General features: G+C 35.6%; 2 protein-coding genes across 4 annotated transcripts in view; one reads left to right on the forward strand and one right to left on the reverse strand.

Annotated features, from left to right (window-relative positions):
• Positions 1–1,087: 1,087 nt before the first annotated feature.
• Positions 1,088–11,267, forward strand: igfbp7 (insulin-like growth factor binding protein 7). Of its 3 annotated transcripts, NM_212924.3 has the most exon segments (6): positions 1,099–1,527; positions 7,121–7,230; positions 8,177–8,284; positions 9,029–9,155; positions 10,447–10,491; positions 10,556–11,267. In NM_212924.3, coding segments are annotated over 5 exon segments (774 nt in total). In that variant the 5' UTR covers positions 1,099–1,118; the 3' UTR covers positions 10,467–10,491; positions 10,556–11,267.
• A 56-nt stretch (positions 11,268–11,323) lies between these two features.
• polr2b (RNA polymerase II subunit B) overlaps positions 11,324–22,786 on the reverse strand; it is a 29,137-nt gene continuing 17,674 nt past the window's right edge. Inside the window, 13 exon segments of the mRNA NM_001024461.3 lie at positions 11,324–11,529; positions 12,468–12,663; positions 13,715–13,875; positions 14,064–14,177; positions 14,476–14,583; positions 15,754–15,843; positions 16,231–16,481; positions 17,691–17,785; positions 17,883–17,979; positions 20,733–20,901; positions 21,262–21,460; positions 21,820–21,974; positions 22,056–22,167. Coding sequence (NP_001019632.2) covers positions 11,440–11,529; positions 12,468–12,663; positions 13,715–13,875; positions 14,064–14,177; positions 14,476–14,583; positions 15,754–15,843; positions 16,231–16,481; positions 17,691–17,785; positions 17,883–17,979; positions 20,733–20,901; positions 21,262–21,460; positions 21,820–21,974; positions 22,056–22,167 — 1,837 coding nt within the window. The 3' untranslated portion in view covers positions 11,324–11,439.

Raw genomic sequence — 22,786 nt, forward strand, 5'->3', positions numbered from 1 at the left:
CACTATATATTCACATGCACATATGTACACCAGATAAATCACACACACACATAAACACTATATATTCATATGCACACAATATAATCACACACACACACACTAATATGTGCACACATCTGCACACATAAACACTATATATTCACATGCACATATGTACACAATATAAATCACACACACACACACTATATATATTCACATGCACATATGTACACCATATAATCACACACACACACACACACTATATATTCACATGCACATATGTACACCATATAAATCACACACACACACACACACACACACATAAACACTATATATTCATATGCACACAATATAATCACACACACACACACACACACTAATATGTGCACACATCTGCACACATAAACACTATATATTCACATGCACATATGTACACAATATAATGACACACACACACTTTTTTACTGCATGTCTGAGAATGCATGTGGATGTCTGCAGCCAGATACTACTGGAGTTTGCACTGATCAGGGGGTCTGGATCCTCAACCGAGCTCCATTAACCAACACTACTAGCTCAACAGACTAATAAGTTTATTAATATTTATGAAGGTAGAAGTTGAGATTAGCTTTGGGGAAGTGGATAGAAATATAGAGTAAGATCACACTTTATAACCACACATGAACAGTTACTAACGTAATAACAGCACAGGTCATTGAACAGCATTAATTGTGACCTAAACTATAGTCACAGAGACATTAAATTAGACTGTTTGTGCTGGAAACACTGCTTTGTCCATTAATGTGTCCATTTGTATGTGATCATCATGTAATAAAACAATTTCCCTATTCATATTTATGTGTGTGCATTAAACAGTTGAGGAATATTTCATTCAAATGCACATGAATAAATTAATGAACAGAAACACAGCAGCTCATGAGGATTAAAACGATTACATTAGACTTGTAAAGGATCAACAACCAAACCCTTCTCACGCATCAGAACACACAATGCATTCCTGAGCGACAGCAGCTGGGTGAGCTGGAGACTGAGGTTCCGCTGATCTGGGCGGGTCTGAATCCTTCTCACCCGAGCACCGGACACCCAACACACACTCGTACACACACACTCAGTCAGTCAGCATGCTGTGTGTTCTCGTCCTCGCCCTGCTCGCCTCGGCCTCAGCGCAGCGGCTCTCCCGGGGCTGCGGCTCCTGTGACCGGACTCAGTGCGCTCCTCTGCCGGCTCAGGGCTGCTCCTCCGGGACGCTGCGGGACTCCTGCGGGTGCTGCGAGCTCTGCGCCGCCGCGGAGGGAGAGTTCTGTGGCGGGCGCGGAGTATCGGCCAGGCGCTGCGGATCCGGGCTCGAGTGCGTCAAGCCTGATAAGAAGAGCAAAAGCGGGATCTGCGTCTGCAAGAGCGGAGTCCCGGTGTGCGGAACCGACGGACGGAACTACAACAGCGGCTGCGCGCTCCGGGCGGCGAGTGCGCGCGCGCTGCAGGAGAAACAGCCGGAGATCCGCGTGCACAACACGGGCAGATGCGCGCAGGGTGAGCAGCTCTGGATGGTCAATGCACTGATGAGCTACAGATATCAGGAAAATAGCAGATTTGCGTATTTTGAGATAAAAGTTTTTTGCTTTTGACTGTCAAAAATATACATAAATTAGCAGTTTTGGGTTTCTTGATATATTTATATATTTATTTTCTTTCTTTTTTCTTTTACACAGTAAAATATGCATTAAATAGCAGTTTTGCATATTGTGAGATTAATTTTTCAGTTTTACACAATAAAAAAACCCCGTAAAATAGCATTTTTTGCAGCAAAAATAGGCTATTCAAAGATGATTGCTTGCATTTACTAATTTGTTTAAGTTAAGTGGTTGTAAACAATTTATTTGGGTTGAATTTAAACAAACAAATTAAGTTCAACATTACTAAAATGTATTAGTTAACACACCAGGAAGAAATGCTGGGTTTTTAAACCCAGTATGGGTTAAATGTGGTCCTAATTTAATTTAAAATGTTAATCCAGCTATTAGGTTAGTCCATATTACACCCAGAATTGGGTTGAAAATAACCCAGCATTGTTACAGTGCATATAAATTGTTTGCATCAGTTTTGCAGAAATCATTTGTTCAGTGTATTTTGAGATTATTGCCTGTTCCCTGTACAGTGCTCAGCATGATTGAGTAAAGTCTATTCTGACAGTGAATATTTTCCTCCATTTCTCAGTGAATATGTATTTTGGTGCATTTAAACAAAACAAATTTATTAAACAGATATATTTATTAAAATAATATTTTAGTCACAGAACACATTTGGAAATTGAGAGATAATACAAATAAACAAGCAAATATTGCAAAAAAAAGACAACCTACAAAATATCAACTACATTTTTACATCTTGAAGCGTTATCGTAAGTTATTTGTTTTAAAGCAGTTTTGTTTATTTTGAGATTAATGCTTTCTGTGATCTGCATTATTTCTATATAAGTTTATAACTATATAACTATATAACTATATAAGAAATAAGTTTATTTCTGCCAGTGAAATGCATTATGAACTCTCGATCTTTCTTACAACAACTTAACAAGTTTGAAGAAGTGACAGACATTTTAAATAGTTTGCTGTGCTATATAGTCTGGGTTAGTAAAACCTTGTAATAAACTGCAGCACATTTTCTGTTATTTATTTCTCTGCATTATAACAGTAAGCCTTTAGATTAAATCACAATGTTGGGTCAAATAGTGGACAAACCCAATATCTGCTACATTTTGCTCAACCACATCCCCGATTTATCAGGGGGCAACCCAGCATTTATAAAGTTTTTTATTTTTTTCAATTAAAAAAGGCTTTAAGAAAATTTGTTATATTCTTCCTCAGTTTTTTTTTTTGTAATTTGAGCTACAATATCTCTAGTAAAGATAGTTAGACTTTTTTTTATTAATTAAATTCAAAATTATAGGGAGGCGTCATGGTGGCGCAGTGGGTAGCATGATCGCCTCACAGCAAGAAGGTCTCTGGTTCGAGTCCTGGCTGGGTCAGTTGGCATTTATTTTGTGGAGTTTGCATGTTCTCCAAATGTTGGTGTGGGTTTCCTCTGGGTGCTCCGGTTTCCCCCACAGTCCAAACACATGCGCTATAGGGGAACTGATCAACTACACTGGCCGTAGTGTATGAGTGTGTGTGTATGGGTGTTTCCCATTACTGGGTTGTGGCTGGAAGGGTATCGCTGTGTAAAACATATGCTAAATAAGTTGGTGGTTCATTCCGCTGTGGCGACCCCTGATTAAGAAAGGGACAAAGCCAAACAGAAAATGAATGAATGAATGAATAAAATTATAGGACCAAATTTAACCCGACGTACTGTATAGGTTTGACCAAATTTGACCCATCTCTGCGTTTAAACAACCCAGCATTTTTATAGATGTTACTTTTTTTTAAAATAATTTAGTTTTTAAAAAGCTTTTTATTAAATTTGTAATATTTTACTTCAGTTTTATTGTAACTTAACCCCTAAAGTTAACCTTTAAATTAAATTATCAAAACTACTTTGAATCCAAAATAATGCAAAACTAATAATTAATGAATAAATAGATTATTATAAGGATATTTGCAACAAACTGCCCAAAAATCATCAGCAGAGAAACTAATTAATGAAGTTACTCCGCACATTACTCACACTCTGCTGTATTTTGATGTAGGTGTTTAAATGGAACACACTGAATATAGAGCAGTAATGCAGAGGAATTCAGACTTCTTTACAGGTCTGTGTACATTCTGAGCTCTCTGCGATATACAACACTGCCTGATTTCTAAACAATCATGCAGGTTTGTTCATCATTATTTGACATTTTGAAGATCATTTATGTATTTGTGTTTAACAGGCCCCAAAGACATCCTGCCCTGCTGTGTTTGTAATGTTCATAGAGACTCACTGTTTGCATGCATGCAGGAATTTGTAAAGTGTTGAATCTTCAGTCCACCCACAGCCACTCAAAGCTCCCTCCTGGATTCATTCCAGGACAATCTGACCATGAGGATCAGAGAAATGCGTTTCTGGCTGCACAATATATATCATTTCAGCATCCATATCGCAATGCACAGATCTGATTGTCATTGTAACATTTATTTATAATGTACTGTTGTCATTTGCATACAGTTGAAGTCAGAATTATTCACCCCCCTGTTAATGTTTTCACCAGTTTCTGTGTAACAGAGAGCAGATTTCTCCAACACAACTCTAATCATAATAGAGTTAATAACTCATCTCTAATAACTGATTTCTCTTTGCCATGATGACAGCAAATAATATCAGACTAGATATTCTTCAAGACACTAGTGTTTAGCTTAAAATAAATATTGCAAAAATAACAAGAACATCAAACAATATCAAACATACAAAATTTTAACAAAATATTTTGTTTCTCTTGATTTTTCCTCTTTTTTTTGTTTTTATTTACTATTTTTCTGTTACATATAAATTTAGTTTTGCACCATAATTTTGTATTTATTTTTATACTATTTAATATATAATAATTAATATTGGTGTTTATTTATTTATTTTTGTTTCATTAGCTCCAGATTAGGCTTGGTAATGCACAAATATAATATTGTATGTTATATATGTTATACGTGTTTACTCGTATATTTCAATCAAGCATGCATGCCTGTGTGTGTGTGTGTGTATGCATTAGGGTTGCACAGTTTAACGGTACAATGGTAGCATCGCTAGGGATGCACCGATATGGATTTTTTGGCTGATAACCAATTACTCTTAAGATTTGTAGGCCGATAGCGATATATTATAGCTGATAATTGTAAATATTTATTTATAAATGTTATATTTTCATACACTGAGCGAAGGATTTAAATATGCTGATCAAACTGAATACAATCTACATCAACAACACATGGCAAGCAACGTGTTGATAAGAACAAATAATAATATTAGATTACAAACAACCCAGTGAGTTGTTTAGCACGTGTGCATCTCTGCTGTGTTTACACATGTAATATTTAAACCAAAATACACAATGACACTCCATCAAACATGTGTACAATGAAGAGGAACATGGTCACTTACTGAGTTATTAATGTCAATACCACATCAAGGACGGACTTTGAAGGAATAAACAATGTGAGGAGAGCTTCATTATAGTGCACTGGACAAGTCTGAACAGGTTCTGCCCATGCAAGTGCGAGGCAGACAGGTCTGTACAATTACCTAATTTATCAGCTTTAAGATATCATAAGATAAGATATTAATTTTGACATCAGATCCATAATGATAATCTTAAAAATAGCATTTATCGGCCGATAATGATATAGCTGTCGGTATTTTGTGCATCCGTGAGTATCTCGACACTATGGCTCCAAAATCCTGGCGGTGCCTCTGTAGTTTAAGAACAGCTATCGTGATACTTCAGCTGCTATAGTATCATGGCCTAAAAGTATAGTATCGTGACAACCCTAGTATGCATGCATGTTTGTGTTCCTCAGTGTTTTTACACTGGCTGCAGGATCTCCGTGAACAGACATGCCTGAGATTCATTCCAGCTCTGAAAGGAGAGATCAGCTGATCAAACAGCTCTGTCTCCTTTAACAAAACACACACACACACACACACACAGAGACTGCGGAGGAATCAGTCAACCTGTGTGTAATTCAGAAACAGTGTTCAGACACGCCACGGAGAGAGACACTGAGGTTCCTGCACAATGATAACACAGCTAAAACACACATGACATGACAGAACAGGTGCACACTACACACTTATACCTGCGTTTCACTACACACGGTGCAGTAACCACAGCCAAAGTCAACCTTTTTAAAACATATATACTTATTTACAGCGTTAATAGTGTCAATCAGATACTAGAGAAGTTGAGCACATAAGAAACTCCTTCATAATGTTGTCTTTATAATTAGTCATTAAACAGTCATTTATTTAACTTTAATTCAAAGCAACTCAGCATCAGAATACCCTGCTATTAACCCGTCCCTGTGTGCTGCTGGGTCATTTTCCTCCACTCTGGGCTGATTTTGAGTCTACATTTGGCCTCATCGTTCTCTGCATTTCAGCAAATGGAATGAGGTTTGCTGAAACCTTATTTTAACACATTTTGGGAAAATGCTTTGATTTTTTTAAAAAACATTTCAACAATGCACAACACAAACAGTACAATGACAGATCATCCCTCTCAATCCCAACAGGGGAAACCAGCAGCAGTCAGTAATGCAGGATGATCTGCTGTCATGACTTTCCAATCAATAAATGTGATTATAATGGAAGACAATAGCGCTAAAACAGCACCAAAGGGAGTCCATCTGCCCAGTACAGAACGATCAATACAGATTTTCTGACATTAATAAAGCGTTAATGTTAGTGTAGTTGACCGTGCAGACAGTAGGGGGCGTATAATTGCGCTCCCGCGCGACTCTGGTGGTATCGCTAATGACTCGAAATGCAGGTGAAGGATATTAACAATATTTAATCGTCAAATGCCGCGACTGACAAGTTATATTACGCCAAAAAAGTCAATTTCATAATTCATGAATATATTGGAGTATTATTTGTGTTCTATAGTATATTGTATTCAGAAAAACCTTCACTAAAAACCCCGCTGTTTACTCACCTCATGTTCTGGTTTACTCCCAGCTTTCTGAAGAATATCTTGAAGACAGTCTCCAAATCTAAACATAAATAGCGTTACTCATAATGTGAGCGATTTGAATGTTATCGGAAGTATTTTAAAGCCTCGCGGTTGATTTGTGTGAAGAAATGTCCGTCAAATTCACCTGAGCATGTTCACGAGTCTGAATCAAACCGCTCGCTGGAATCGGATCTTTTACTGAATCGACTCATTAAATACTTTTAAACGATTCATTTGTCGGACTCCATTCTTGTTATGGTTAATTTTTAATCTGTTCCTCAAAGGCACCATATGATGATGATGATGATGATTTATGAGGCTTTTTCATCTGCTTTAATGCTTCATTATGCCGCTCTTTAATCAATTGAAGAGAAGCTTCAGTGTATTGGAATGAATGTAGACTTCAGTGTTTGATACTCAATGTAATACATCTTTATATATTAATGACGTTTTTATTTCCCTGTGTGTGTGCGTGTGTGTGTGAAGGGCCGGAGATCGTGACTCCTCCAGGAGAGGTGTGGAACATCACTGGATCTCAGGTGTTCCTCAGCTGTGAAGCCATTGGGGTCCCCACACCTGTGCTCACCTGGAGGAAGGTCATACATCATAGACATCACACATGCATATCTAACACACACACATATGTATTGATCACATGCATGCATCATGAACATGCATACATCATGCACACATTCATAAATCACACAAACTCTACTGTTCTCCTATGTAAAGGAAGGATGTGTGTGTTCTGGACGTGCCGTTCTGTGAATAACAGCACAAACAATAGCAGCACAAACACAGAAGGAAACTCTGGATCAGGCCTGTCGTCACACACATTCCTGCATCCACACACACTCACACATCAGTGAATTCTGGGAAGTCCTCAGAGCCTGGGAAACATCCGCCTTCAGATGGAGTGTTCCTCTGTGTGTGCAGGAGTTATTAAAGCAGAGGTCACACTGGCTCTATTTTAGGATCATAATCGGGTTAGTTATGCTTCAGAAATGCAGGAAACTGAATTATATCCTGCAGAACGTCTGGAGACATGAGGGATGTGTGTGTGTGTGTGTGTGTGGGTATTACCCAGAATTCCACAGAGTCAGAGTTTAAGCAATCAAAACAAACCAATGCTGGAGTGCGGTTAATGACCGTCTCAGATGTTTATATTGCTCCACTGCTCCTCAAACCACTAGATTCTAATACATTTCAACACACATTTGGAATAAATGCTTGTGTTTATTTGACATATTTTAATAAATACAGCTCAGAGAGTTTAGATGCTGACAGTGAATGAGATGAACATCACCTCACTCATGTATTCTGACAGGTTAATCAGCAGCTGTTGTTGATGACTGAAGGCTTTATTCTGAATAACCGCTGGCTGGATGTGCATTATGCTGATTTTTACATGACTGCTAAACTAGCAGACACAAAACATTGATCTAATAATTAACAGGAGAGTTAAATTCACCAAAATTCACTGTGAAATTAATACAAATGTACATCTTCATAGGCTGTGTGTGTGTTCTGTGTGATCCGCAGGTCTCGGGAGGCTCAGAAAAGCCTGTTCCTCTGCCCGGAGATAAAGATAATCTGGCGGTGCAGACCCGCGGCGGCCCCGAGAAACACCAAGTCACCGGATGGGTTCTGGTGAGTTCCAGCATTAGTTTACTATGGGAATAAACATTTACTCATCATTTACTCTCCTCCGCATCCAACATGGTCATTTCTTTCAGTCTTGATGCAGGTTTTTTGAGGAAAACAGGAGTAGGAGTTTACACTATATAGTGAAATTAACTTTTAAACTACAGCTTCAGTGCAGCTTTTAATGACCCAGCATAATAAATGTGTAATAAATGTAATCCAAAAGTAGTCAGATTACATCACCATAAATCTGTAACAAAAGTAATGTAATTCAAAAGTAGTTGGACTACATCACCCTAAATGTTTCAAATGTAATCTGACTACTTTTTTGTGGATTACATTACCACAAGTATGTAACAGAAGCAATCTAAATGTAATTTGCTTACATAACCATCAATGTGTAAGAAAAGTAATCTGAATGTAATCCAAAAGTAGTCAGATTACCTAATCATAAATGTGTAACAATTCATTTAAATGTAATCCATAGTAGTCAGAGTACATCACCATAAATGTGTAATAAAAGTAATCCAAATGTAATCTGAAGTAGTCAGATCTATGCACTGAGATGTATGCAGACTGGTATTTAGAGGAGTAGTTAAATTACTCCACTGTTACTTTCAGACGAGATAATTAAAGTCATTTAAATACAATTGTAATAATACTTTGTTGAAGTAACTTGTTACGAGAGTGATTTCCTGTAAAACACAACAAACTGAGGGTGTTTAGTGAACACTTCTGCTCTGGTCACAGATCTCACCGCTCACTAAAGCTGAGGACGGATCCTACGAGTGCCACGCCAGCAACACACAGGGCGAAGCGTCCGCCGTGGGCTCCATACATGTGGTGGAATCCATCAGTGATATTCCTGTCCAGATGGGTGAGTGAACTACGGAGACACAGTCACAGCGTGACCATGGCGGATTACACATCGTCTGGATTATGTCATTTATATGGTGGAAAGAAAAAAAACGAGCTGCAATTTAAAAAGGACATGCAATTACGAAAAACACAGCAAATTAAGAAAAGATCCTCATCGGTTCGTCAATTAACGTTCTGCAAATTCTCACAACACAAACATCAGCATAAATGTGTAATAAATGTAATCCAAAAGTAGTCGGATTACATCAGAATAAATGTTCAGTAAATGTAATCTAAATGTAATCCTAAAGTAGCCTGAACACATCATCATGAATATCTATCAAAAGTAATCTAAATGGAACCCAAAAGTGGTCCAATTACGTCACAATAAATGTGTAAGAAAAGTAATCTAAATGTAATCCAAATGTAGTCAGATTACATAACCATAAATGTATAAAAAAAAAGTCATCCTAATGCAATCTAAAGATAGTCCGATTACATCACAATAAATGTGTAAGAAAGGTAACCTAAATGTAATCCAAACGTAGTCAGAGTACATTACAATAAATGTGTAATAAAAGTAATCTAAATGTAATCCAAATGTAGTCTGACTACATCAGTAAAGGTGTGTAATGTAAATGTAATCCAAAAGTAGTCCGATTACATCACCATAAAGGTGTAAAAAAAGTAATCCAAATGTAATCCAAAAGTAGTCAGATTACGTCAGAATAAATGTGTAATTAACAGATTGTATCACTACGTCCACCTTCAGTTGTGTAATTAGTAATCAGTGAGTGACGGGAGTTCATCAGTACTCCTCGCTTCACGCTCCAGGACTGATTTTGACATGTCAGACGTGTCCCATCATGCACTGCTCCAGTTCACTGTAAAAACAGCAGATCCTGAGCCTCAATCCGTCATTGGACTGCTCCTCTTCAGTCACGCTCCAGCATTCCAGCCCAGATCAGATTGATGGATTGATTCTGGGAAAATCTAAAAGCGTTACGGAACCCAAACACCACGACACAAGAGCTTCCAGAGAACATGCAGAATATCCACGCTGATGCTTTCCACTGAAAAACAACATCCCTACTGCACACATCCCACCTGCCCCACAGCAGCAGCAGCAGTGTCGAGCTAGACAACATCAACACAATGAGTGTGCTGCACTTCTATTTCTGCTGCAAGTGTCCAGCAGACACAGCCACTTCATGTAAAGCAGGACCTGATCCATTATTCTGAAAGCAACACAAGCATACACTCAAGCACTGAAACTAAACACACTGTCTCCTTGTTTTGTGTGTTTGCAGTGAAGGACAGCGAGCTGTAAGAGGACACACAGGACGAAGCACTGAACACACACACACACACACACACACACACACACACACACACACACACACACACACACACACACACACACACACACACACACTGAACTCACGCCAACAACACCAGCACACGGACACTTTACTCCAGGAGCAGTGCTGAGTTCATGCTGTATTTCTCTACCTCCTGCATCTGCCCGCAGGACGCTCTGAAAAACACCAACATCAGACGGACTCTCCCAGACACAGCAGTAAACACACGTCTCCCTGTACACTTCATAGGGAACATCATCACATTTATCTCAGCTGAACACTTATCAGATGCAGGCTTTGCTTCTCTTACACACACACACACACACACACACACACACACACACACACACGTTTTTTTTCTTTCAGCTGATGTTGTCTATGGTGCTGAACAACTTCCTGAAGCATCAGCTGTATCTCTAATGTTTAGATGCTGTTCTTTAAATCCTTAAAGGGTAAATGTTTTATATACTACTACCACATTTAAACTTTACACTTACACCAAGTAATTCTATTGAAAGTTCTGTTAAAAACTGAACAAAATAAAAATGTTAAATATGAAATATAGAATGATGTGAATGGGGGGAAACCTTTTATATTTGATTTAGAGTTTTCGATTGTATTTAGAGTAAATCTTTAAATTCTTGACATGTTTTAAGAACTAAGATCTCGTTTATAAAGACTCGTTTCCTAAATTGAGTGTCGTTTTAGAGCTGTGAGCATCTGATGCGTTGATATGTGTACATCACTCCTGAATAAAGATGTCAAGTTTGCGTGTCGTCGTCTGTGTGGGAGAACTCTGCTGTCAGATATTGATGATTGAACAATGTCTTATTAGAAAAAAAAGTTGCTTTATTTTGTGTTGAACAGCCGAAACATCTGTTCTACAATAATGACGACAAGTAAAACAATAAGCCGTGAAGCGCCCCGTGTGAGTGTGTGTGCTCAGCTGGTCATCATGCGCGGGGCGATGCTCATGGACATCAGCTCCTGGAACAGCAGTTTACAGGCGTACGGCATCCGCACCAGAGAGATCTGCAGGACAACAATGACACCATTACAGCAGCAGGAGAACACCTCACAGCTTCATGAGCTTAACAATTATTCTATTATTTATTTATATCATTTAATGTTTTTATTTTAATGATTATTTTATTTTATTATTTATTTTATTACATTTTTTTTGTATGTTTTTTATATGATTTAATATTTGTATGTATTTATTTATATTTAATATTTGCATTAATTTTAGTTTTATTGTTTATTTTATTTATATTATTTAATATTTGAATTTATTTTTTATTTATTTTATTACTTGAGTTTATTAAATTATTTTGTATTTTATTTATATTATTTAATATATGTATTTATTTTAATTTATATTACTTGATATTTGTATTTATTTAGCATTTTATATTATTTATATTTAATATTTGTACTTATTTATTTTGTATTTTATTTCATTTATATTACTTAATATTTGTATGTATTTTTATTTATATTATTTAATATTAAATTTTTTTATTTTGCATTTTATTTTATTTAAATTTAATATTTGTATTCATTTTATTTATATTATTTAATATTTAATTGTATTTATTTTGCATTTTATTTTATTTAAACTATTTAATATTTGTATTTATTTTATTATTTTGTATTTTATGTTATTTGTATTTGATATTTGTATTTATTGTATTAATATTATTTAATGTGTATTCATTTATATTACTTAATATTTGTATTTATTCAATTATTTTGTATTTTATTTTGTTCATATTATTTAACATTTATATTTTTAGTATTAATAATTTTGTATTTTATGTACATCAAAATAAACTCCAATTGGGGTGAGTAAAATAATCGTATGATAAAGCAAACACTACATTATTCTGCTTCCCCCATAGTCAGATTATTTTGCTTGTTTAAAGGAAAAACTCACTCCATTGTGACCAGTTCTGAAATAGTGCGCTCACCTGTGTTTTGTTGCGGCAGCCTCTGCACTCGTAGGTGTGTGTGCGTGTGTTAGCGATGGCCATGAGTCCACACAGGTTACACACGTGCACCTGATATGGGTCCGAGGCCTCGAACAGACGCTCCTTCAGGAACTGAGCAGCTCCGTGAGCGATCTGACAATCACGCTCCATCTCTCCAAAACGCAGACCGCCGTCACTGCACAAACACACGCACACACACACACACACGCACACAAACTGTCATTTTCTCATGAAGCCACTACAGAATCTGCAGAACCCAGTCTGTTGTGATTCGTTAAATCCCTACACTTATTAGCATTAATACATGCCATGGTAAAGCCATTAGTAAAGCCATGGTCACGCTGTAAGATTAAAGACTAAATTCTTTTAGATTATAAGATTAAAGTCTCAAATCTTCAAATTTTCTGATCTTTGAAACTTTGCAGATCTTTTGCCTTCACAAACAGCTGCATTACACACACCAGGAAAGCTCAAATTCACACACAGCACTGATTTTTAGCTGAATAAAATAAAAATGTTAAAATAAAAAATATTGTTAAATAAAACAAATAAAATTTATAAAAAATGTTAAGGAAATAAAAAAGTGAAATAAAAATTTTAAATTAATATTTTATTAAATAAATAAATGTTATATTAAATTAAATAATAAAAAAATAAAAAATTTAAAATAATATTATTTAATTAAAAATAAATAAAATGTTAATAAATAAAATAAAAACAAATAAAATATAATAAAATAAATGTTATAAATAAAAAATATATTATTTATTAAAAAATAAATAATATGTTAATAAATAAAATAAAAACAAATAAAATATAAATAATAGATTTTAAAAAATAAAGTAAATTTTAATAAATCTTTTTAAAATAAAGAAATGTTAAAATAAATGTTAAAAATAAAAAATATTGTTTAATTAAAAATAATGTTAATAAATGAAATAAACACCAATAAAATATAAATAAAAATAAATAAAATTGGAAAAAAAGTCTTTTTTTAAATAAACAAATGTTGATAAAATAAAATAATAATAAATGTTAATAAAATAAAAAAAATTGTTTAAATAAAAAATTATGTTAATTAAAAATAACAATAAAATAAAATAATAATAATAAATTTAAATAAAATATTAAAGTTAAAAATAAAAATGTAAAAATATTTTTTTTTATAAATAAATAATTGTTAATAAATGAAATAAAATAAAGGGCCAGGCCAGTGCAGAACTGACCGTGATCGCCCCTCCATGGGCTGTCTGTTGAGGATCTGCACCGGCCCGCGGGCTCTGGAGTGGATCTTATCGTCCACCATGTGCTTCAGACGCTGGTAATATGTGGGTCCGACGAAGATCTGAGACGTCAGTTTACGACCCGTGAAGCCGTTATACAGAACCTGCAGGAATAAACACCTTCATCACACATGCACACATGATCATAATTTTAACCATTTTATTAAAATAGTCATAACTGCAACACAATCTTTATTAATATGGTCAAAGTTTCAACATAATCTATTAACATGATCAAAGCTCAAGCGTAATCTTTAAGTTAATGTTAATTATGTTAATGTAAGCAGGTGACCTCATTTCCTCTGAGATGATAGCCGTATTCAGACAGCAGGTTGGAGACCTTCTGCACATTGACAGCATCATTAAATGGCGTGGCGTCACCGATCTCTCCTTTATTAGCAGACACCTGAACACGACAGCACATTTACATTACATTTATTCATTTAGCAGAGGCTTTTAGAAAAAAACAACAACTTACAAATGAAAGAAATCACCAGAGAACAGCAACATAGAGAAGCCATAACACGTCTAACACAGACTACTATTAATGTTGAGTAATGATGAAGATATACATTCAGAAAACTTAACACTGTGATTGAACACAATGATTTGTGCATGGATGAATTATTAAGGGGCATGTAGTGAACTTGTGTTTTCCAGAATAAGCATGTGTCGCCAGCATAGATGTCAGTAGCGTGCTGTACCTTCCCCTGCAGACACTCGATCAAATGGCCGACTGTCATTCTGGATGGGATGGCGTGAGGATTGATGATGATATCTGGAGTGATTCCCTCACAGGTGAACGGCATATCCTGAAGAGAGAGAGAGAGAGGAGGATTCACAGTGAAGAGCAGACAGAAACACACACACAGCTCATCTGAGTCTTCGCTATCAGCAGGAGCTGGAAAAACAAGAGCTATAGCTGCAGGCCAGTCTAAACACTGATCTCACACACTCACTCACACACTCACTCACACACACACACACACACAGACACACACAGAGACACACAGAGACACACAGAGACACACAGAGACACACAGAGACACACAGAGACACACAGAGACACACACACACACACACACACAAGGCCACTGCAGAATCTGCTCTTTTCTCTCCTACTCTGCTCTGATTGGTCAAGCCTGGTCTGTTGTGATCCTAAAACTTATTAGCATGAATGCAGAGTAATGCCATGGTCACGCTGTAAGATTAAAGTCTAAATTCTTTCAGATTATAAGATTAAAGTCTCAAATCTTCAATTATCCTGATCTTTGAAACAGCTGCATTAACACATCAGGAAAGCTCATGTTCACTCACTGATTTTTATTTTCTAGGTGAATAAAATAAAATATTTTAAAACTTCAAATAAATAAATGTTAATAAATAAAAGTAATAAGTGGAATAAAAAAATATATATATATTGAAATAAAATAAATAAATAAATAAATGTTGAAAAATAAAAGTAATAAGTGGAATAAAATAAATAAAAATAGAATAAATAAATGTTAATAAATAAAATTAAACCAATTAAAACAAAAACAATAAAACATTAGTAAAGTGAAATAAAATAAAAAATATTTAAACAAAATATGTTAAATAAAATAAACATAAAAGCTAGTTAAATAAAGTAAAACCAAATTAATACAAATAAAAATAAAAAAAACAGTCTGTCCCTCACACTCATACACAGACAGTCACACACAATAAACACTACAGTATTCATCAGACACAATAGCTACATCCTATTGGAACATTCTTCAAAATATCTTCTAATAAAGGTTTGGATTCACTTGATGATCAGTTAATGGTGATTGAATTAAACTTTTTGGGTGAACTATCCCTTAGAATAATATAGAATAGAAATAAAATAAAAAAATTAAAAATCCAAAATAATAGAAAATAAAAATAAATACAAAAATTAAATCAATTGAAAAAAGCATAAAATGCACAAAATAAATAAATAAATAAAAAAGTGCTCGCACCTCTTGTCTGTACTGGATCCCGCAGGTTCCCTTCTGTCCGTGTCGACTGGCAAACTTATCCCCGATCTGTGGAATACGAACTGAGCGCACCTGCAGAAACATAACACACATAAAACGTCTGAAACACAGTTTAGTGTGTGTGAGAGAATGAAGGAGTGTGTATGCATGCTTGGGTGTGTGTGTGTTGGAAAGTGTGTGTGAGAAAGTGTGCATTGGAGTCTGCCTGTGTGAATTGGAGTGTGTTTGTGTGTCTCAAAAACTGGTGGCGCACACACAAAACATTATTAATTCTTGTCTAATTTTGGGTTCATTTAAGAAAGTCACAACACTTTAAAATAAAAAACAGTACTTTTTTGTTCAGGTGTTGTCATTTTGACCCATACATCAACAGTGTTACACCTCTTTGACCCAGCCGAGTGTGTAAGAAGCGCAGTATAAATGGCAGATGAACACTGTTGGTTTAAAGCGAACACACACCCTGATTTTGCAGAACTTGTATCCCTCCTGATTAAGCGTGACCATGACCTGGTCCACGATGCCGGTCTCGCTGGTGCGCAGGAACGTGCTGCAGTCCCGCTTGGTGTAGCGGCGGTTGGTGCTGTCCAGCTCATCATCGTTCTCTGGCAGAGTCACAGTTTTACCGATGATCACATCCTCACCGGACACACGCACACCCGGAGCAATCAGACCGTCATCATCCAGCTTATCATAGATGGCGTGTCTCATTCCTGCAGAGGAAACACTTTATGATGATGATGGAGGCAACAACACACACTGGAGATCCAGCACACATCCTGGCTTTCACTACAGGAGGAGATTCAAACTGAAATCACACTGGCCTACATATAAGAGCTGCACGATACTGAAACAATCTGACACTGCCATATTGTGTTCTTCTGTCATATATATTGCCATCTATTGCTTGTGGAAAAAATTTATTAATTTAGACTGATTTGGATTATTCTGTAGAGGAGCAAATCTACATGAACGATAATAAATCACAAGCATAGATAAATCCAGCAAAGTAAAGATTATGTTTATGATATATGATCTATCATATTAAGGAATCAAATGAATAGATAAATAAATAAATAAATGCATATAAATAAAAAACTAAATGCATAAACAAAAAAAAAATACAAAAAAAACTTAATAAATTTATAAATTCACAAAAACTAAATGCATTAATAAATAAATGCAAATAAAAATTAATGCATAAACAAATAAAATACAAATAAAAAACGAAATGCATAAATAAATAAATAAACAAATAAATACAGAAAAACTAAATGCATAAATAAAAAACTAAATGAACAAATAAATAAATAAATACAAAAAACCTAAATGCATAAATAAATAAATACAAATAAAAAACTAAATGCATTAATAAATAAATACAAATAAAAAACTAAATGCATCAATATATAAATAAAATAAATGAATGCATACACATAAAAAAAATCTAAATGTAGAAAATACATGCATAAATAAATAAAATACAAATAAAAAACTAAATGCTTAAATAAATAAATGAATTAATAAAATAAAAAACTAAATGCATAAATAAATAAATAAAATAAATGAATGCATACACATAAAAAATCTAAATGTAGAAAATACATGCATAAATAAATAAATGCATCAATAAAAATAAACAATGCACACATAAATACATAAATAAATAAAAGACAAAAAGTTTTTTGGTTCAATTGTAACGTGCAATTGTTTTGATAACTGTTATTAATATTATCTTGTTGCTAAACTAAATTATTCTGCAAAATCTATTAATACATTTCTCTAAATTGATTAATATAGATATTATGAATTTATTGGACAAGAATAAGCAACTGTATTTAAATAAAAAGTAATCACTTTTTCTTTTTCAGCAGAAAAGTATTTTAAAATATCCATATACAGCAAATAAACTGGATCTGCACCTTGACAGGTCTCTCGCGTAGGTTTCTCAAAGATTTCTTCCTGGTCAAACCCTTTCTTAGACTCCTGCTCCTTGTACGAGCGGTAGAACACAGACCTGAGAACACACACACACACACACACAGTTTCATGTAAAAAAGCAGCATTTTTAGCATTGGTTTAATATTAAACTCACACATTAAACTCTAGCGTACCTGAAGAACCCGCGGTCCACAGCCGAGCGGTTCATGATCACAGAATCCTCCTGGTTGTATCCAGTATATGAGGCGATCGCCACGATGGAGTTAATTCCTGTTTTACATAAGATGTGCATATTATTATACGCTTTAAATTTACATTAATGATTCAAACACACTTCTGTTCAAAACAAAACATTCAGGTCAGATAGATTTTTGCTGTTTTGTATAATGAATGCGTCTCTTTTACACACAGAAACTGCATTTACCTTTAAACGACTACAGTAAAAAAAACATTCTGAAATTTGAAATAGAGCAAAATGAGAATCACGATTTTCTCAGGATTCTGCAGATGTAAAATAAAGAGTAATATAAAGTATGCTATTATTACTGTTAATTCTCAAACTCATGATATAACAACAATAATAACATTAGTCCTATGTGTAGGTCTACTATTGGTTAAAATGCTAAACTTAGTTTAGACTTTGAATTGTGGACTTCAAATAAACAAACTTTAAAAATGTCCTGCTCATAATTGCACAGTAAAGTAAAATTCATTATTGTGTTTGAGACAACATTACTGTGTCATTGACAACATTATTAGACCATTTTGTCACTAGTAAAATGAGTCATTTGCCATTATCAGATTCCCTCATGCATTATATTCAACATTATATAGGCTAGAGTAGTTATACTGACCCAGTAAACATTTATTTTCATGCACAACACTATGTTTGCTATAAAAGAAAAAAAACATAAAATATTTATTGTTATCATAACTCCAAAATGCGATATGATCATTTAAACCCGTCATTACATTAAGAATTAAAATAATAATTGAAATTAAAATATGAATAAAATATGAATTGAGTGAACTATTAATACAGTATGTGACACTTTTAACACCATTTGGAGGTGTCCATATTGCTGAGCAACAATGTGAAGACTTGTGCGACCGCCTTCACTCTTCTCTCCTGACCTTGATAATATAAATGGCTGGATCGTAAAAAAGCTGAATTAAGATCATATGGGTGGGTCAAATCGAGAATGCCATCTTTTTTTGATAAATCAAGCAGTTCTATTTTGAAACAGTACTTTTTAAATAAAATATTGTTTCCAGCATCATTACTCCAGTCTTAATGCTAAAATTAGCTCCTAACTTTACAATTTAGAAGAAATTGTTTAAAATAAAAGGCATCACAGTACAAAATTTAGTGTATTAAAAACTAAACTAGCCTCTAAATCAGTAAAGCGTTAGCAGAGTTATTTATATACAATTATTATCTATACAGTTATTTCACCACAACAAGCTTTTAATAAGTTATATGGGTGTATTTGCAGAAGTATTCCCTTAAAGTCAGAGTTCAAAACACACACACACACACTCAAAAAAAAAAAATAAAAAAAAATAAAAAAAAACTTTATATAATAATATATATATATATATATATATATATATATATATATATATATATATATATATATATATATATATATATATATATATATATATATATATATATATCACACGAGTAGCAGTGCGATATGGCTGTATATCGGCACCTGTGGGAGGTGTGCGTTGGCTAAAGGCCGCAGGCCGAGTGCCTTAGTGGCCCCACCAGTGCCATATTGCACTGCTACTCGTGTGATATTGAGTTTATACAACAGTTTGATGGCATAATTGTGTATATAAAAACAAAATCAAACATGGAGAATCTCAAAAACCCTTTTGTATGAGGAACTACTTTCTTCCACATTGGATTAAAATCATAAGCTGACAGTTAAACAGCTGAGCGTGCATCTTTTACACTGTAGATCTGTAGTGTCTGCTTTCTGCTGGCTGTATGTGGGCGGAGTAATACACAAAGGGTAAAGAGGCTTTTCGGGTGCTGATATTACTTACATATATCACGGCTATCAGCCAATCAGATTCAATAACCACACAGAACTGTTGTATATTTATATTTATACAACAGTTCTGTCTGGTTCTCAAATCTGATTGGCTGACAGCCGTGCGATATTTTGCAATATCAGAACTCCTACAGCCTCTTTACCCTTTGTGTATTACTCCGCCCACATACAGCCAGCAGAAAACAGACACTACAGATCTACAGTGTAAAAGATGCTTGCTCAGCTGTTTAACTGTCAGCTTATGATTTTAATCCAATGTGGAAGAAAGTAGTTCCTCATACAAAAGGGTTTTTGAGACTCTCCATGTTTGATTTTGTTTTTATATACGCAATTATGCCGTCAAACTGTTGTATAAACGCAATATCACACGAGTAGCAGTGCAATATGGCTGTATATCGGCTTAGTGGTAGGGCCACTAAGGCACGAGGCCGCGCATCTACAGCCATATCGCACTGCTACTCATGTGATATTGCTCATATATATAAACATTCTATAAATAAAAATGTGGCTATTTTTACATGTTTTTTCCAAATATCTAAAAATTGATACATTAACTTAATTTAATTATGACAATTTATTATAATCAGAAACTCTTTAATGTCTACGCATTGAAAAGAAATGCACTTTTTAGAATGCAATTATTCACTTGGCAATAGTTAGCGGTTCATTCCGCTGTAGTGACCGCTGATTAATAAAGAGACTAAGCCAAAAAGAAAATGAATGAATGAAGTTCTTACAAATAAACCTCTGACAGAGACTCCTCCCCCTCCCACTCAGCCAATCCCTGTGTGCATCACTGTATTAGCCAATCACTGACATCACTATATTATCAAGCTCAGTCCCACCCACACTCTCCGTGTCAGACTTCTCCATAATCCTCAGTAATAGTTACAAAGGTAAGATGAACTGATTATCTCCAGTGCTGTGGACACACACGCTCTACTCTGCAGTGTTTACCTGCGGGCAGCTCTCTGAAGCGTAGATACTCCATGGAGCGTGTGGTGACCAGCGGTTTCTGTGGGTAATACAGCACGTGTGCCAGCGTGTCCATCCGCACGTGGAAATTAGTGATGTACACTCCCATAGCCTGCTTCCCCATAGCAGACTGGTAGGTGTTTCTGGGAGACTGTGGACAAGAGAGAGCATCTTATAGGACGTGTATTATAGGGCTGCACAACAGATCGTGATAATAGTATATGCATATGTGCGATACATTACATTTAGGTTTTGCATTGGCTGTTTATCTAAATTTGACCAATCAGATCAGGGGCTTTACTCTCTTTAGCCCTGCCTACTGAACAGTTGCTGCTCTGCTATAGGCTGAAGGGTTCTAAAGCTGAGCCCACAGCTGAAGATAAACACTAATGGACAGAGTCGAGACAAGAAAATGACAACAGCCAATCAGATGCAAATCACTCATTCATAGTGTTTTGGACCGGTTCTGGATAGCCAACCCTCATGGGCATACGTCTACATGGGCCAGTACCTGGTTGTGATCAGGGAAGGGAATGATGGATGCGCAGACGCCCAGGATCATGGACGGGTGGATCTCACAGTGCGTGTATGTGGAGCAATAAGCCACGCCCTTCTCCTGGAGGTCATCAGGGGTCATGGCCAGCATCACAGTCTCCTCCTCCAGTGTATCGATGTACTCCACCACACCGCTGGCCACCAGATCCTGCCAACTACACACACACAATAGTTAATAGCTGATGTGTTTCCTCTTCTCCATGATGACAGCACATAATATTAGACTAGATATTCTTCACGACACTAGTGTTCAGCTTACAGTGACATGTAAAGGCTTCACTAGGGTAATTAGGGTAAAGTTAGGGTAATTAGGCAAGTCATTGTATAACAGTGGTTTGTTCTGGAGACAATCCAACACTAATATTGCTGAAGGGGCGAATAATATTGAGCTTAACATGACTTCAAAACAATTAAAATCTGCTTTTATTCTAGCCCAAATAAAACAAATCAGACTTCCTCCAGAAGGAAATGTCCTTGCTCCTCTAAATATGACTTGAGGAAAGCGCAGATGTACCTGTAGTTGTTGTACTCTCTCTCCTTGAGCTGGTCGATGTGTCGTCTCTTCAGCAGCAGCTTCTGTTTCTCCACGATCAGCAGGGGTCTGCAGATGCGGCCGGCGTCAGTGTAGATGCGGATCTCTCGCTCGCGGATATCCCTGATCATGGAGACCTGCAGACCCACAGAACAACACCACGCTCAGCTGCTGCGCACTATAGAGAGCAGGATACCATCGAGAGATCAGAGCAGCACCTCAGACACGATGATGTCCATCTGCCTCCTCAGCTTGCGCAGCGTGTTCATCAGCTGCTCGGGGTCTTTGTGGATGCCCACCCAGCAGCCGTTCACAAAGATCTTAGTGGCGCTGAAGGAATAAACACGCATGCATTACACACTGCAACAAATGCTGTTCCTACTTAAAGATTTAGTCGTTTGCCACTGGGTTTCGTCAGGTTGGCTAGTGTGTTTGTTGATTTCCACACATCGTCTCTTGTCCAGTTAACATCGAAGCTCATTGGCCAGAATGAGCAAAGTCATGGGGATTCAGACAGATATAAATATCATGCTATTGTGATTACTGCTCTGTTCTTTTGAAATGTCTAGAGAGAAAAAAATACAGTTCTTACCATCCAAATGGGACGCCACTTTTAAAACATGATTGGATAAGGGTCTTATGATAATTGATCAGTTATTTAATGAAAACACTATGCACTGATTTTCTTATCTTAAAGACAAATTTATGTTGTCGTCAAGCGATTTCTTTCGATACTTACAATTAAGAAGCTATATTACAAATCATAAAGAAAAGGAAATACCAGTACTCAAAAAAGTCCCAACTAATGTGGTACAGTATTTTATTAATATAAAAAAACAAAAAGGACAACATAAAGGACACTAAGGGTGTCACGATTTCGATTTTAAATCCAAATCGATCGAAATTTATGCTTAATTTCGATTATCGAATCAAAAACTAGAATCGTTGA

The sequence above is a fragment of the Danio rerio genome, chromosome 14 (genome assembly GCF_049306965.1).
Source record: "Danio rerio strain Tuebingen ecotype United States chromosome 14, GRCz12tu, whole genome shotgun sequence".
Classification (NCBI taxonomy): domain Eukaryota; kingdom Metazoa; phylum Chordata; class Actinopteri; order Cypriniformes; family Danionidae; genus Danio; species Danio rerio.

Excerpts from the sequence above, each read along its gene's own strand:
- igfbp7 (XM_073921315.1), top strand. The coding sequence starts at position 1,119 with ATGCTGTGTGTTCTCGTCCTCGCCCTGCTCGCCTCGGCCTCAGCGCAG. Across the intron at positions 8,285-9,028 it reads AAGTCACCGGATGGGTTCTG|ATCTCACCGCTCACTAAAGC; the intron begins GTGAGTTCCAGC and ends CTCTGGTCACAG. Across the intron at positions 9,156-10,446 it reads TGATATTCCTGTCCAGATGG|TGAAGGACAGCGAGCTGTAA; the intron begins GTGAGTGAACTA and ends GTGTGTTTGCAG.